The sequence below is a fragment of the Chelonoidis abingdonii genome, chromosome 15, assembly GCF_003597395.2.
Source record: "Chelonoidis abingdonii isolate Lonesome George chromosome 15, CheloAbing_2.0, whole genome shotgun sequence".
Classification (NCBI taxonomy): Eukaryota; Metazoa; Chordata; order Testudines; family Testudinidae; genus Chelonoidis; species Chelonoidis abingdonii.
In genome coordinates, this window is record NC_133783.1 from 6918183 (window position 1) to 6935345 (window position 17163).

The window sequence follows — 17163 nt, forward strand, 5'->3', positions numbered from 1 at the left end:
CCTGTCTTTGAGCTGGTCATTGCATGTCAAAATTAAAGCACCTTCTGGGGAAGTTTGCAAGAAAAAAAAAAAAAAGCTGAGGGCATATCCCACTTTTGGGCATGCTAAAAATTATTATTATTATAAACATATTGGTCAGCAAAACTAGTTTAGGCCCTGACTCTGCATGTTGGTGGGCTGTTAATTGCAGAACTGGGGTGTTAGTTGGCAGAGTATATTCATTCTCTTGTTAACACTTCATGGTGATGGCTATTCAGTTTTTTGAACTAATATGATGACTCGCCCTTCTCAAAGTGGCAACTCTTATGAATGTAGTTCTGTATGTATGGTAAGAAATTAAACATCTCCTGTGATCATGACAGAAATGGTGAAGAAAAAGGTGTATGGCAATGAGAACCAGGCCCTAAATTTCAGTTTGGCAATGCCCCTTTATGTGGAAACCAGCCAGAAACTCAACTCAACCTAGTTTGAGCACTTTAAGTGGTGCTGGTTCTCTTTCCAGAGGTGAATTATGGTCTGTTTATGACCCTGAGTTCTACACCCAGTTCTGACAGAGTACCAGCATATTCTTTGTTCCAAACACTGACAGTCTCAGACTGAGGTTCTCAAACTTTTTTTTGTAGCATGACCCAGACCTCAATACCTAGACTGCCTCATTGCCTCCGCCTTTCCTAGTCACAAAGGTCTAACGCAGTGGCAATTCTAGCAATTGCTTCTATAGAAAAGTAGCATTAGGAAAGTATTTAAAGTATTTTTAACTGTTGGATGTGATTTAACAGTTGGAAAGACGGAGGCAGACAGGGGCAGCATCATGGGACCCATCAGCCTTCCACATACCCCTGTGTGGGAATCTCAGATCTAAACAGTTGTGCTGTCGAGTCTGAATCAGGTATTAGTTACTAGCCCAGGGTGGCAGAGGTCTGCCTAGGATCAGGTTGTTGTTCAGGTGGGTGCTGGGCCGGCAGGTGCTGAGGCAGCAAGGCCAGGGCTGTCACAGACGGGCAAGAACAGTGTTTTCTCTGCCCTTCATCCCAGCTCTCCCTGGTGCCCCTCACTCTTTTCCTACCTGCCTCTTCCCTGCAGCACGGGGCTGGCGCGGTCCTTCTCACTTGGCCCCTCCTCCTGGCGCTTTCCGCCTCTAGAGGCGGTGCGGAGGCTCCCGGCGGAGGCCATAAAAAGCGCCACAGCGGCTGCCCCCCCCCCCCCCCCGCTGCTGTCTGAACTTACATGACTGCATGCTGACAGTCTCTCCCCCCCTCCTTCCTCCACATTCACACACACCCCTGTCACACTCCACCACCACCCCATTTGAAAAGCATGCTGCAGCCACTTGCACACTGGGATGGCTACCACAATGCACTGCTCTCTCTGGCACTGTAAGAGCTGCTAATCCGGCCATGCCACTGTGCTTGCAGCTGACAGTGTGAAGACAGCAGCGTTTGCCTTGCTGTGGTTGCTGAGGGCTTGTTTAATGCCTAGCGCTCTACACTGGCAAGTGTAGCCAAGCCCCAGCTGCTTTACTGTTTATATTTTTGTAGAATATCGGAGTTGGAAGGGACCTGAGAAGGTCTCTAGTCCAACCCCCTGCTCAAAGCAGGACCAATCCCCAGACAGATTCCACCACCCTCCCCTCAATCCCTAAATGGTCCCCTCAAGGATTGAACTCACAACCTTGGGTTTAGCAGGCCAATGCTCAAACCACTGAGTTATCACTCCTGCTCCCTGTNGCCGCCTGCTCCTGCTGCGTTCGCCGCAGCTCGCCTGGCCGCGGGCCGCCCGGAGCCGGGGCTGCAGCAGCGCCAGCCCGCGGAACCCGCTGGTCTACCTGGACGTGGGAGCCGACAACCAGCCCCTGGGGCGCGTCGTGTTGGAGGTAGCCGCCCCCTCCCCGGTCTCCTGCTCCCGGCCGGCGAGGCTCTGCTGGGAGTCAGCCCGGAGCAGCCCCCAACCTGATCCAGGCTCCTGGGGAGCGCTGGGGCGGGGCGAGGGGTGAGGGAGACCCCGGCTCGGGGTGGTGATGTCCGGTGCCCGAAGCAGGCTGGGAATCCCAGAGAGCCGCCGGCGGGGGGGGGGGGGGGGAAGTGTTCTTGGCTTCGCCGTTGGCCGGCGGTGTGACCTTGGGCGAGTTCGGCTGCTTCCTGAGCGCGCCCTGCCAAGGAGCTCGAGGGGAGGCAGCTGTAGAAAGCCCGCTGGGAATCGGGATTCAATAAGGATTGAGTGTTTGCTCCCGATCTGAACCACCTGTATCGTGCCCAGCTGCTACGGGACTATTTGCCTTACAAATAGCCACCTAAAAACTCTCTCCGAACGCCTTTGAATTGCCAGGCCTGTGTCTCGCACGCACAGGGAGTGTGTGGTAGGGACATTGTCTAATATCAAATTATGCAACAGGACAGTCCCCATCACTGCGCTTTAGAGGTCACTGACAGGCTGAGTTCTTATTATTTACTTTGCATTTACCAAGGTCTGCACAGTAAGTCCGGCCAGAGCTGGGAGCGCACACCAGGTATCCAGACTCCCAGTCCTGTGCCTTAATTGCTAGACCATGCATCCTTTCCATATATGTCCCCTCTCCTGCTGCTGAATGCCTGTTCTAGGCAGCACCAGAAGGAATAGGTTTAATATTGAGTGTATAAAGTGGCTCAGACAGAGCTGGATATCCAGACTTATTTGTATGTTGATTTACTCTAAATTGATGAAGTGGGGGCAAAAAGTCCTGTCCTAAAGGAGATGTGTGCCTGGTTGTGAAAGTGACACAGGTAAGGTCATGACTGGCAGAGGAGCAGACTACCACATGAGCAGAACTGTCATTTACCAAGGCAGAGCACCAAAGTGTAGGAACAGGAAATGTACCTGAGTGGTAGGGTGTTGCAAGTGTATGCTCCCTAGCCAAACTCAAACAGCAGATCCCCTAGCTGGTGGTGTTTGGGTACATATTGAGCACACAATGAACTGTTGCTCTGTCTTCAGGAACTCAGCTATGAGAAAGTACATAACTACTGATACAATGGAGTAGTTAAGACTGTAAAATTCTCCTTTGTAGAATCTCTCAATCTACTGAAATTCAAGCTGTACAGTTTTAGTAACTTCCACAGCCTTTGGGTCCTCTTATATTATCTCCCACTTCCACTCCTCCCAAAATCCTATTTCTTAAACTTAGTTTCAGTATGAAACTGAAACAGCCCACTTCCTGTGTGTGGCTATTATTATTTAATGTCCTCATGCTCTGATAGGGCAGTTGAGACCTCTTCAGTGGTAGGCTTCTGGCATTATATGTGTTGTCTGTCTTCTTTCAGCTAAAGAGCTTTGTTAAGGCTGGCTTCTTTGTTAAAGTGAAGTATGAAAAATACCTGTAGGAGTCATAGAAATTGTGTAGAGATGGACAATTATGAAAGGTCCTGGGAATGAGTATGTTGGTAATACACACAAAAAATGATCCATCTGTTTTTGCTTTCTCAATTTTCTGTTGGGCTATTATGCCGCCACAATTTCTGTTGAGAAGTTAAATAATGCATCGAGAGAGAGAGAAATGAGTAATACTGGTTTGCTTCAACTGTTACTCTTTGAACTAAGAGGCAAGTTTGGACTAAAATGCTTTGAAGAAAAATTCTGAATTTTTAAATTGATTAAAAACAAATTGCTTACTATATGCAATTTAAGCCTAAAGTGTTTCCAAAATAATAAAACAGCAGAAACTCTATTTCAGTTTCCTCTATTTCAGCCTTTCCAGCTGCAGTCCTCAGTGTAGTTTGAGAGTACTTGAGACTTTTGGGTATGTAGCTATTGTCTTTCTTTCTCATAGGCTTCTGAGTTTTCAGCTGCTTTATGGCTGTATTTTTAACAAATACATTTTTAGGGTTGCCTGTTTTTCCTTTATTTTGTGTGTTTTGTACTCAGGTGAAGGGAATGGTGTTTACCATTGTGGTTCCTTGTGTTGTTTCCTGGAGGTGTTGTCCCAGCTGCTATGCTTTGCATTAGGGTCCTGCAGGATTACACTCCACAAGTTTGTGCAGCTGCTGTCTTTCACATCCACTCAACCACCCAAGTGATTGCTTGTTAGGTCATAATAATTCACGGATACTGAAAAATCTTTGCCAGTAAAGCTATAGAAACAGAAAAATCATAGCACGTATTACTCCTGTGATAGTCATGACAAATACTGAATCTATAATAGTGATATATCACTTATATCATTAGTACCTGTTTGTGAACACATTGCATAGGAGGACTGAAATGTTTTTGCTTCAGAATATGAAGACAAGAAAGACTGTCACGTTCCATTTTGATTGATATTGATAGAAAGTTCATCACAACTTTCTTGCTCACCCATCTGTAGATTTCTTTTGAAGTAGCACATGAGGGTTCAAATGCTCCCTCAAAGAAGGGTTTCCATGTGGCCAAAACCTTTGTTAAAAGTATTGCTGTGAAAACTAACCAAAACCAAATAGTCTTCACATTGTCTTGACCAGAGGGACTTCTGGTAAAAATACCATTGTGCAAGTAGATCATTACCAGATAGTCTTCTCTTGGGTATCATAAAATCATCCCTGTAAGTTGGATGGGATTATAAAGATAGCACCTTCATGGGACTGAATGTTAAGGCAACAAGAGGAAGTCAGCGTGTTTGGCTGTAGCGTAGTTATAGTTGCATGGTCTTTCAGTGACTGTACTTGTGTGGCAATAGTGCTATCCTTGTGAGTAACTGTTGAGAACATATTACAGGGTCCCCCTCTGTGTTGAACTGCAGAGGATATGAGTCTGTGGGTATGTCTACACTACCCGCCGCATCAGCGGGTAGTGATCGGTTTATTGGGGATCGATATATTGCATCTCATCTAGATGTGATATATCAATCCCCAAACACGCTCTCGTCGACTCCGGAACTCCACCAGGGCAAGCAGCAGTCACGGAGTTGACAGGGGGAACTGCGGCTGTCGATCCCGCACCAGGAGGACTGGAGGTAAGTCGAAATAAGATACTTCAACTTCAGCTACGCTATTCACCTAGCTGAAGTTGCGTATCTTACATCGACCCCGCCCCCTAGTGTAGACCAGGCCTGTTAAAGCCCCAGCTAGAGAGTTTTGGTCATGCTTTTAGTTCTGGAGGCTCCCAGTTCATTCCTGGTGTGTCAGCCAAGATAACTGCCATTGCACTTGCAGATCTGATATGTGCCCTGTGTGGATCTGGCAATGCCTGCATCTTCACAAGGATATCTGTCTCTGCTGTAATTTGGGGTCTAAGTTGATTGAGGGACAATATGTACCTGAGAACAATCATGTACACTTTTTTGCAGATGGTCACTGGTCTAAAAAATGCATGCTGGCTGTTGTGATGAGATTTGTAGTGTATACAAAAGTACTTCCTGTGAAATCTTTAGAAATGAAGACTTATTAATTTGACTGTGAGAGACTTTGGCAATCTTAAGTGTGCAATGTTTGCTCTTCTTTCAGTTCTTGCTACCTCAGTTTCCCTAATATAACTATTTTTAAGCAGGTTTCAAAGTTTGGTCTCTGCTGGAAGTAATTTAATTCAATGATAGTCCAAAATAGTTTTGTCAGTGATCCAGAGTGTTTCCAGTCAAATTTCAAATTCTTCCTGAATTTCATGTTGTATTGTTAATTATAGTTCTTAAATACAACTTCAGTCAGTCTTAAATGACTGACCATAGGCCCAACAAAATATAGTTGCTTCGAAGAGGTGGTCTTTAATTACTGGTCAAACCACATTATTGTAGAAATTGTTAGGCTATTTTAAGACATAGGGTGGCTTATTGTCTAATACAAGGTCATCCTTAGTACAGGTCTCCCCCTCTTTGTATTGGTTTGTTCATGAAACAGATGTAGGTATCTTTTTAACTTTGTTCATGTCTATTTTGTTATGTGAAAGCTGACTTGTTGAGTTCTCTCTCTCTCTCTCTAACAGCTGAAAGCTGATGTGGTTCCAAAGACAGCTGGTAAGAAAGTGTTTTGAAAGTTTCATACTTTGTGATTTTTAAGATTTAGATTAGATTGGGAGGTGGGGGGAGAAATGCATTTTCCCCTCCCAGTTTCATTCAAAATTAAAGCTTTAGAGAAACTTTAGCTGAATAGTTGGTTGAAAAATAGGAAAATATTAATGTATGTTTTGTCACAAATTTTTCTATTTTTTTTCCCGACACAGTGGGGTTAACTTTCATGCACAGGCAAGGTAGTGATGTGCTTTGGTTACCAACACTGGACAAAAATGTTTAATAAAAATAAAACATGCACTTTCACTGAAATCCAAAGTAACAGCAAACTGGAGGAATTGTGGAGTGGGGACAGAGTGGTTTGAAAGATTGGTAATGGGATATAGACTTTCCCTTTCACCTCTAAGATGGTTTCAATCCTCCTACCCCGTTAGTGGTCAAAAGTTTTTTCCTTGAGGGCTCTTTGATGACCCAAGTGAACTTAAGTCTTTAAAGTATGATTTGAGGACTTCAGTAACTCAGCCAGAGGTTATAGGTCTGTTATAGGACTGGGTGGATGAGGATCTATGGCCTGCCATGTGTAGGAGGTCAGACTAGATGATCATGATGATCCCTTCTGACCTTAGTCTGAGTTGGTTGTCTTGGTCTACTTCCTAGTAGACAAGTATCCATGGGGAAAATACCACTTTCACAACTGGTAGCAAGAGCAAAGGTTTAAAAGGCATGGAGACTGAAATCTCACTCCTAGAGGTGTTATTTCAAACTGAGATTAAGGGCAAATCTACACTACAAAATTAAGTCGACATAATTTTGATGTACAGCCACCTCAGTGATTGAATTGCTTTTGCATGCCCAAATTACTCTCCTTGTGCCAGCAGTGAGTGTCCTCACCAGGACCCCTTGCACTGATTTAACTGTCAGTGTGGGGGATGTCAGTGTGGTGCATTGTGGGATGGATCTGAAAGGCAGCAACAGTCAATGTAAGCAACACAGTATCTGCACTGACACTGCATTGACCTAACTATGTAGACCTAAGCTCTATATCTTTCACAGGTGTGGAGTTAAGTCACTGTGGTTGGCAAGTTACATTGGTGGGAGCTATGTTTTAGTTTAGACGCTTGCAGACTTAGGTTGAAGTAAACTGCTTTCTGTCGCCCTAATTGTAGTGCAGTTTTCCCTATAATTTTACCCACACATGTGGAATGAATTGGTGCACATAACAAAATTCATGTGGTGGGGGTAGGGGCAGAGGGGTTTGGAGTGTGGGAAAGGGACTCAGGGCTGGGGCAAAGGATTGGAGTGCAGGGAGGAGGTGAGGACTCTGGGGTGGGACTGGGGATGAGGGACTCAGGGCTGGGGCAGAAGATTGGGGTGTGAGGGCTGATGTGGGACCTAAATTACCTGCCAGTTTATTTTAATTTGGTTGTAGGGTACTGTATAATGCTGATCTTACATGATAGTACTTCATATATGTTTTTGTTTTACCAGAAAATTTCAGAGCTCTTTGTACCGGTGAAAAAGGTTTTGGGTATAAAGGCTCCACCTTTCACAGAGTGATTCCTTTATTTATGTGCCAGGTAATGTAACCTTTAGTATTTTCACCAACTTTTATTTTGGGAAACATATTATGACGTATAAAGGCTCCACCTTTCACAGAGTGATTCCTTTATTTATGTGCCAGGTAATGTAACCTTTAGTATTTTCACCAACTTTTATTTTGGGAAACATATTATGACGTATCTATTATACTGAATTCTGATATCTGGTTAAGAATGATTTTTATTTGTATTAGAACACAAGTTTAACACTGACTTTTAAATAGTTTTGCTGTGTAACCTCTTAACAGCAGAAGGAAGGTATGACAATGTGCCTTGCATTTCTGATCCTGTGCTACCCAACAGCCATAGCAACATTGGTTTGTGCAATGTGGTAAATGCAAATACCGCTCAGACTGCCTTAGAAATCCTGACTTCAGGAGCTGTGCTTTTGTGTAGTGATGTATTATAACAAGTGGTGTGCTCAGTAAAATGGGTCTTGGTTAGGAAAACAGTCTGTGTGTAGAATTATAATCAGTGTAAAGTAGCACATATGAGATAAGAGAACAATGTACCCATTCTTTCTTTGCTGACAACATCTTGTTAAGCTATATTATATTTGCTGTTGATATACAGGCATTTAAAAGAAAACAATCAGAGGATTCCTATGAACACCTTACCTGGGGGAAAAAGAACACCTACTGTGTTTTCCAAGTAAATAGGCTGACTCACTAAAAGAATACTTGGTGTCTTAAGAGATTTTGAATGTGGCAATTACTTCTAATTTGAAGACTAAATCATTCCAAACTGCTATATATAATACACAGACATGACAGTGATCCTGTTTAAAATAAAGTGTGTATACGCTTTTGGAGGAGAAATTAATCACCTATCTGTTTTGTATGGATGCTGTATTAACATTCCATGATGCTGGGCATGACTGTAGGGGTTTGTTCCATTGCACTTGGACAAAATCCCACCCTCCCCCCCCACCAATTGCTGCAGTGAACTGGATACTTGGGTGCTTTCTCTCACCCCAGTGAAGGCTGCATTTCAACAATAGTGTATTTATAGAGTTTTTTTGAATGGCTTTGATTTATCTGAGATGAAAGGCTCTATAAACATGTAAATAATTGCTGTTATTAATCGATAACCTTAGAGGCACTTGGATCTTGAGCAAAGAACTGCATTTAAAATTTAAAAAATACCAAAAAAAACGTTCTTATGTTGTCCTACTTTTGATAAGGAAAAGTAGACAAATATGCTGCAGTAGACTGACTTTATTTTGAAAATACATGTTGGATCTGGTGGTGGTGGTGGAGAAGAAGCAAGGTCTAGACTATGACCAGGGGTTAGGATCTTAAAAATGTTGATTGCTGCTCCACCACTAACTTACATAGTTCTATCCAAATCATATAGCCCCTATAGCCTCCCGTTTGCCCATTTGTAAAACAGGAAAATTAGTTGCCTGTCTCTCAGAAGTGTTGAGATGATGAGTTAGTGTTTGTACAGTGCTCTGTATTTGTTGCAGATACGTAACTGCTGCTATATGCTTCAAGGCCGATATAATAATTTTAGGACAATTTTCCTTTTAACATTCTAAAGCTGGTGGGAATAGTGAAGGCCATTCCACTTGTAGGAGGTGCAGTGTTAGTGTGATGCAGCCTGACGAATACACCTCATTAAAGGTTGCCATGTACTTTACTTTGCAATTCAAATACCTCTTGATGATACACAGCACGTAAAGCATGCTTCTGGGATTACACAAGAATTGTCACACTATTATGTAAAGTACAACTTTGGGCTGCTCAAGGCAATCTTGAAAATGTGAGTGTCATACACAATACCTTATGAGTCCGAAGAATATAAGAGCTACCATACTGGGTTAGACTATGATCCATCTTGCCCAGTATTGTATCTCCAATACTGTCCTGTGCCAGAGCTTTAGGGGAGATTTGCAAAGCAATTATAAAGTGATCCACCCCCTGTCTTCCACTCTTAGCTTCTGGTAATCAGAGGTTTTAGACCTGCCTGAAGCATGGAGTGCATCTGACCATCTTGGCCTATAGCAATTGATGGACCTATTTCTCCATGAACTTTTCCAGTCCTTTTTTGAACTCAGTTATACTTATGGCCATCACAACATCCTGTGGCAATGAGTTCTACGAGTTATTTGTTGTGTAAAAAAGTACTTCCTCGTACTTGTATTATACCTGCCACCTTTTAATTTTATCAGGTGACCCCAGTAAATAACACTTCTCTATTCACTTTTTTCACACTTTTCATAATTGTATAGACCCCTATCATATCCCCGTTAGTCAACCCTCTTCTAAGATGAAGTGCTCTATTCTTTTTAAGTCTCTGCTCATATGGAAGCTGTTCCATACCCTTGATCATCTTTGTTGCCCTTCTCTGAATCTTATCCAGTCTACCATATCCTTTTTGAGATGGGTTTTAAAGTACTGGACACAGTATTCAAGGTGTTGGCGCACCATGGATTTATATAGGGGCATTATGATATTTTCTGACTTATTTTCTATCCCTTTCCTAATAGTTCCTAACATTCTGTTTGCAAGAATTAGCTTTCATTTGCAGAAGTGTGCTTGGCACTGTACATACATACGAAGTCTCAGTCTCTGTCCCGAGGAACATTCAGACTGTGACAGTTACAAGGCAGATAAAACAGGTCAGGTAGATGACACATCAGGTGATCCTATGAATTAGGATTAATTGCCTAACAACTTTTGTCCTATAAAAGAAAAGCTATCGGGGTCATGATCCTGCTGTCTCTACGAAAACTCCCATTCAGCTCCGAGTGTGACTAGATAGAATCAGATCTTCTTTCCAAATTTAAAACTATAAAAGCAAAATGTTTGGATTAAGGCTCCCGCAGTATCTGAATCTTCCATTGAGGGTAGGAAGTCTGCCAATATTGCATAATCACCAGGTGAATCTTCAGTACCCCTGCATTGAAGTGGTGAATAAAATATCCGTTGGGAATCTTCTGTCCTGCAAAGTTATCCTAATTGTGAACTCAACTGGAAAAACTGAGTGAAAGTGTATAAAATTGTTACAAGAACCTATAACAAATGAGAAGGCTTTTGGGGGGAAATTATCAGAAGCAGCTGTCTGACAAACTGCTGACTGAGAAATGGCAGACAGGACAGGAGCAAGGTGTATGATCCTTGCTGCCACCTCCATCATTTCGTGGTACTCTGGGATCCGTGACATCACTGAGCCTTCATCATCCTAATCCTGACCAGACCAAGCCAGAGAGAAGGGAGACCCAGATGACCTAGCCGCCTTCAGTGGCTCTGGCTAACTGGAATGTGAGACTTTGCCACCGATCCCCACTCTCACACGTGTACTTTTTCTTCCCCACTTTATTTCTTCTCTTTCCTAACCCTCTCCTTTTGCCTTCTGTCTAATAAGGGTCAATGCTGGTACGAGTTTCCCAGGTCTCAGAGTGGCTAATAAGACCAAGTGCCATGTATTTGTTTTTCCAGCAGTGAGGTGGTCAGTAAACATTGACCAAGACAGAAGCTGTATTTTCTATCTTTGCTGTTCTTTTCTCCCTCATCTTGTGTGTTTGTCTTATTTTGACTTATAGGAAACAGGACTGGGATTTTAACAAAAACAGCACAAGCCCATCTCAATTAACTTCTCTTTTTCCCCAAAAAGGACAGTTATTTCCATCTTTAATGCCATCTAAAAGACTGTCGAATGATGGTTTTGTTTTTGCCCTTTAAGGACTCTCTGTAGCTAAAGGGAACAAAGATGTTAAAATGAAATCCCAACTTAATACTTTATATTTCAAATGTGTTAACTGTGTTTTTCCGTCATTTCTATATCTTTAATAAAAGCTTTAAAATTTTTAATCATGTGTTTTCTGTGGTACTAAGCAGGATGATGTCTCTGTATATAAAGCCTGAACCTAGCTTAGCATTGTTTAATGTTGGATGGTGACAGGGTCATATTAATTCTTTTGGGCCTGTATATTCCATGTACATTTTAATTACGACAGTGGGTATATTTTTAATAGCACCCGTTCTAGTATAAAATGCAACCTGTACATTAGCAGAGTTTAAAACCACTTATGTTTCAGGCTGGGGACTTTACCAACCACAATGGCACAGGAGGAAAATCCATTTACGGCAGTCGATTTCCAGATGAAAATTTCATACTTAAGCATGTTGGACCCGGTAAATAAACTTATTCCTCTTCCCTTCTGCTGAGTAACCTATAATGATTGTTACCTGTAGAAAATATCATTTTAAGGAGCACGTATGGGAGGTGGGTGAGGTACTTGATCATTACAAAAAGGTCATTGAGGTGGTGTTGAAGCGATGAGGTGTTACTAGTTCAGCTGTGCTAGTATACAGTGATCATGTAGACAGCCTATGATAGGTGACAATCAGATCCTCACACCTCTTACCTGCAGTTTGCTTTAAGTGGATGCTATGCAAATTATCATAGCCTAACGTGATTGTGTTCTGTTTTATGTTTACAAACTCCCAAATGTGGAACAACTCTTTTTGTAATGTAATGGAATTTAGCTAAGTTTTCTGTTTTGTGAATCTCCTGACTTGAATTTTTACTCAGAGTGAAATGAAGTGGTCATGGGTCTATCTGACTGGTCACCATGGTGTTGGCTGTCCATCGGCTAGATGGTGTGGAAGGGAGTACAAAAGTTTTTAGCCAAAAGATCAGTTATACCAACAGACCAATTATAACCAACTATAGCCAAAAGAGCAGGTGGATGTGGGAGTTGGGGAGAGGGAAGAACCCAGTCATCTAAGAACATACACTTAGGTTAGAATTGCACAGACATTTCCTATCTGACAGTTCCATTTATCCTGGAGACAAAGTCGGTGCTGGCTTTTCCTATTTACCATGCAAGCCACGATAGATGTTACAAGGTAGGAGCCACTTTCAGGGTCCCAGTGGGAGATGAACTAGCCTCATACAACCATTGCTGGAGAAGAGAGGACAGGCGAAGGAAAGGGTGGGACATTAGCAGCCGCGTTGAAGCAACATGCCTCCCCCTTATTCCGCATCTCTTCCTTTGCATACATAAAGCTAGTAAAGTGCATTTTCTCTGCAGCACATTTTTCAGATGAATACATCACTAATACGTTCATGTTTTTGCAGGTATACTCTCAATGGCCAATGCAGGACCCAATACAAATGGGTCTCAGTTCTTCATTTGCACTGCCAAAACTGACTGGTAAGTTTTCCATAGAAATACATGTGGTAACGCTTAACCCATGGGTCTGCAGTTTTTTAAAATGTATCTACATTAATTGCTTTGTCATTACAAGCCTTGCAGTTCTGCAGAGCTGTTGCTTAGCCAACTGGCTAATCAGCAGTTCTGCAGAAAAGAACCCGGGGATTACAGTGGATGAGAAGCTGGATATGAGTTAGCAGTGTGCCCTTCTTTCCAAGAAGACTAATGGGCTTCATATTGGGCCTCATTAGTAGGAGCATTGCCAGCAGATTGAGGGAAGTGATTATTCCCCTCTATTCAGCACTGGTGAGGCCACATCTGGAGTATTGCATCCACTTTTAGGCCCCCCACTACAGAAAGGATGTGGACAAATTGGAGAGAGTCCAGCAGAGGGCAATGAAAATTATTAGGGGGCTGGGGCACATGAATTACAAGGAGAGGCTGAGGGAACTGGGCTTGTTTAGTCTGCAGAAGAGAAGAGCAAGGGGGGATTTTATAGCAGCCTTCAACTACCTGAAGTGGGGTTCCAAAGAGGATGAAGATCGGCTGTTCTCGGTGGTGGCAGATGACAGAACAAGGAGCAATGGTCTCAAGTTGCAGTCGGGGAGGTCTAGGTTGGATATCAGGAAACACTATTTCACTAGGAGGGTGGTGAAGCACTGGAATGGGTTACCTAGGGAGATGGTGGAATCTCCATCCTTAAAGGTTTTTAAGGCTCAGCTCAACACAGCCCTGGCTTGGATGATTTAGTTCGTGCTGGTCCTCGTTTGAGCAGGAGGTTGGACTAGATACCTCCTGAGGTCTTTTCCAACCCTAATCTTCTATGATTTGGGGAGGTTGAAGGAAACTGAAGACATAAGGGAGATAAAACAGTTGATGTTGTTCTCTGCCTTTGAATGGGTCCAGTAAGATGGTTTTTTTTTTTTCTATTATAAAATGGAAGCATCACGTTGATTTTTATTCTCATTTTCTTTGGATGCAGTATTATACCTCTTGCTGGTTCCAGCACACTTCAGTATTATCTCCCTCATTGCTGGAACAAGACTTTTACTTTTTACAAGTCCAAAACTGATTAGCATTGTTAGAGCAGGGTGAAGCCATAGGTCAGGAGTGGTAATTCGGAAAAAAGAGTCAGCCTTAACCAAATATTTACCCTGTGAGTTGTGACCTTAAATTTCTCCATACTTCCTAAGAAAATTTTGTTTGATCCAGAAGCTCTAAACATAAGTTAATGGGGTGAACATGGGTGAAGGACTGCTCTCCATTGCATGTTTAAAAGTTTACTTTTTTTAAACTTCTAAAGAAATTGCAAGTGATTCTGGACACTGGGACTACTTCACTAAGCATTATGTGAGTTAGAAAATATAAAACCTTGGTTAGTTTGAAGGTTCATGCATCTCTCTACCCCCTACCCCCACCACATAGTTCAATAACAATCTTGTAAGTATATTGAGACATCCTACAAAACTGCAGTATGTAACGAATGCGATGTATGCTTTCCCCTCCCCTCCATGCAAAAAATTCCATGGACAAATTCTCACTGTAGCCCCATGATGTATAGAACGCTTATTGACAAGTGGAGATAGAAAGGTTAAGTGATTTGGTCTACTGCTTCTGCCATCTGGAACACATTTTCTATAGCTCTCTGCCTCATTGTGTCAGTACGTTTTGCTCCAATATTTAAGACCACCTCCTTGCCCACCCTCCCCAACTATACTACTTCCCTTCTATATCCATCTCCCTCTGCTATTGGTACTTAAGGCTTGCAACCTGACATGCTTTATGTTTAAGTAATGGGCACTATGCAAGGCAAGGTCATTATGCTGCTTAACCTTTATTCATGTGAGGAAGAGCCTGTAGGATCAGGTCCTAAAGCTGTATTGTATTTTACTTTTTTGGTAAGTAGAGTTGGTCAGAATGTCATCAGCTAGTCTGAATATGCATTCATATTCAGCATCCCCCTTACTTCAAGTGTGTGTTTAGTTTAATATGGCTTTTACTTACTTATTTATTTATTACAGGCTAGATGGAAAACATGTTGTGTTTGGCCATGTAAAGGAAGGAATGGAAGTTGTGAAAAAAATTGAAAGCTTTGGCTCCAAGAATGGAAAGACATCAAAAAAGATTGTCATTACTGACTGTGGTCAGCTGTCGTAACCCACTGTCTGTAACTCAGGAGAACTTAGATGCTGTGAAAAAGAAAAATGGGGAAGAAGCATATCTGATTTCACTTTTAGGGTTGTTAATTGCTGATGTGAAAATATATTTATTTCCCTTCAAGATAATTCATTGAAGATACTATGATCAGGGACAGTAGAAATGTGAGGAATTCTAGTTAAAAAATCTACTCATCTTATTGTGGGTAGGGTCTAGAGAGTCCACATTTTCTGTCTAACTTGGCCTTACTTACACTATGCAACAAAGTAGAAGAACAATGAGGATTTTCTTAAACTATGTATTAGTGTGTTAATCTAACTACCAAAATAGAGACTGTCAGGCCAAGTTTGGTAGAGAACCCCATAGTATCCTGCACGCTGAAATGTAGTCATTCAACACTGTATTTGGCAGCAATATGAATATTTATTTTGTCATGTGTTACAAGAAACATTGAGCCTTATCAGAATATTCGAAAGATTATCTTGTTGTTGACTTGGCTAGTCGGTATTTTCACCCTTCTCTATTTCAAATTAAATGTAAAGTTTGTGTTTGACAAATACATTCAGGTACAGGGGATAAATTCATTAGCTGAATATTTCAGGCAGCAGGCAACAGTGAAGTAATGAAGGATGTTGCATTTAAACTTTTGTAATTGGGGTTAAAATGCTTCATTAAGATGAAATAAAGAATGCTGCATTTCCTTTACTATGTTTCATTCCTGTCTGGTTGCAGACCTGAAGTCATGTTGATAAGGCAAATTACTTAATGCTCTCAAGGCTATCTCTGCAACCAGAAGGGCTAGAATCTTTCTACAAAAGATGACAACTTACAAAACAACTTAGATCCATGAATTTCTATTGTCTTGGACCATTGCTAATTCTTCAACAGAGGGGGGAAACTTAAGACCTAAAGAATCTTGTATCTAAGTTAATTGATCAAATTAACTTTTTGCTTCACGTTATAGTAAACTGAGTTGGTGGGCATGTTACCTACCGCAGCTGCAGTTATTTACTTGATAGAATCAAGAGATAACCAGAACTGCTCAAGTGACTTTTTTTGTACTGTAACTGCAAACTAACCTGCAGTGCAGCTCTACTCTGAAACCTGACTAGGTAAAAATAGGAGCTGATTTGTTCCCAGTGTGTATTCAGAATGCTATCCCAAATGAAAAATAAGTTTTACTGCTTTTTGTTTCTGTTAGCCTGTCAGAGCCAACTCATCTTGGGGATTAGCTGGATTCCGTTTCTTCTGGTGCATCAGCAACAAAATTACCAATTTTAAAATTGGTTACTCCAGTGTAACTGAGGGCTGGTTTAATTTGCAGAACCATTATTAGTGGACTTGATGATATGTGAGAAGGAAAGAATCCAGATGGACTGATGGGAGTTCAGCAAGAGTTTTCAGGGCTGGTAGTTAGAAAATACATCTTTTCACTTGTAAACTGTGTACATCTGATAGGGAAGCATTGAGAAATAATGACAGTAAAACCTTATAATGACATTTCTAGAGTCACTTAGACTGCTAAATATATATGTATTAGTGGTGGAAGAAGCACCTTGGTGTTTGGTACAATGATTATTCAGGAAATAAAATGTGAAGGCTCTTTCCAAATGTGAGTTAATGTCCATCATATAGAACAACAGTATGCAAGTTTAAAATGTATCTTGCACTAGATCAATGTCTTTTTAGGTAATTGAAGATTACATACATTTGTGTATGTGTGTGATGGAATTTCAAGTATAATTTCACAGAAAATGGGACTGAACAGCTTATTATAGTTCCACTATTTTTCTTTTGAAATGTTTTTAAATATTAATTTTAACTGTTAGCTAATGTTGAATTTTGACATAAAATATTTTGTTCATCTGTATGTGGAAAATCATTAAATACATTTTGTTTTTTAAAAAAGTCTGTTTCTTATGCGAGTATAATGTTGCCCATTGACTGAAAACTGGCATGTGAACAGCTGAAATATCACAGCATTGATTTGTGGTTTTACTCAGGCTGCACTATTCTCTGAAATTCCCCTTTGTCGTATGGTCTATGTCAATGGTCCTCAGAGCTGCCACTTCATTTAGTAGATACTCGGGGCCACAAAACTGGTTTTAGTCAGCAAGTCAAACTTTCATGATCGTCTTACACTGGCAAGATAGCTCTTCTAAAATGGGTTAATGTGTGCATTTGGAGATTAGGACCAGAAGGGATCATCTGGCCTGATCTGGATAACATGACACACAATTTCACTGTTATCCCTGTACTGAGGTCAATAACTTCGTTTGACTAAAGCATAACTTCCA

The 17163-nt window shown here is 41.6% G+C and overlaps 1 protein-coding gene across 2 annotated transcripts; it reads left to right on the forward strand.

Moving 5' to 3' along the window:
• Window positions 1-1837: 1837 nt before the first annotated feature.
• PPIF (peptidylprolyl isomerase F) lies at window positions 1838-16774 on the forward strand. Of its 2 annotated transcripts, XM_032786389.2 has the most exons (7): window positions 1838-1873; window positions 3722-3772; window positions 5923-5953; window positions 7436-7524; window positions 11588-11684; window positions 12634-12709; window positions 14731-16774. In XM_032786389.2, the coding sequence occupies exons 4-7, from the start codon at window positions 7516-7518 to the stop codon at window positions 14864-14866; spliced, it is 318 nt and encodes a 105-aa protein (XP_032642280.1). In that variant the 5' UTR covers window positions 1838-1873; window positions 3722-3772; window positions 5923-5953; window positions 7436-7515; the 3' UTR covers window positions 14867-16774. The 2 variants fall into 2 exon arrangements, with proteins under 2 accessions (XP_032642280.1, XP_032642281.1); XM_032786390.2 differs by lacking the exons at window positions 1838-1873; window positions 3722-3772; window positions 5923-5953; window positions 7436-7524 and having other exon boundaries at window positions 11579-11684.
• The last annotated feature ends 389 nt before the right edge of the window (window positions 16775-17163 follow it).

Coding starts and splice junctions, on each gene's coding strand:
- PPIF (XM_032786389.2), top strand. Junction 11,685..12,633: donor ACTTAAGCATGTTGGACCCG/GTAAATAAACTT, acceptor ATGTTTTTGCAG/GTATACTCTCAATGGCCAAT. Junction 12,710..14,730: donor TGCACTGCCAAAACTGACTG/GTAAGTTTTCCA, acceptor TATTTATTACAG/GCTAGATGGAAAACATGTTG.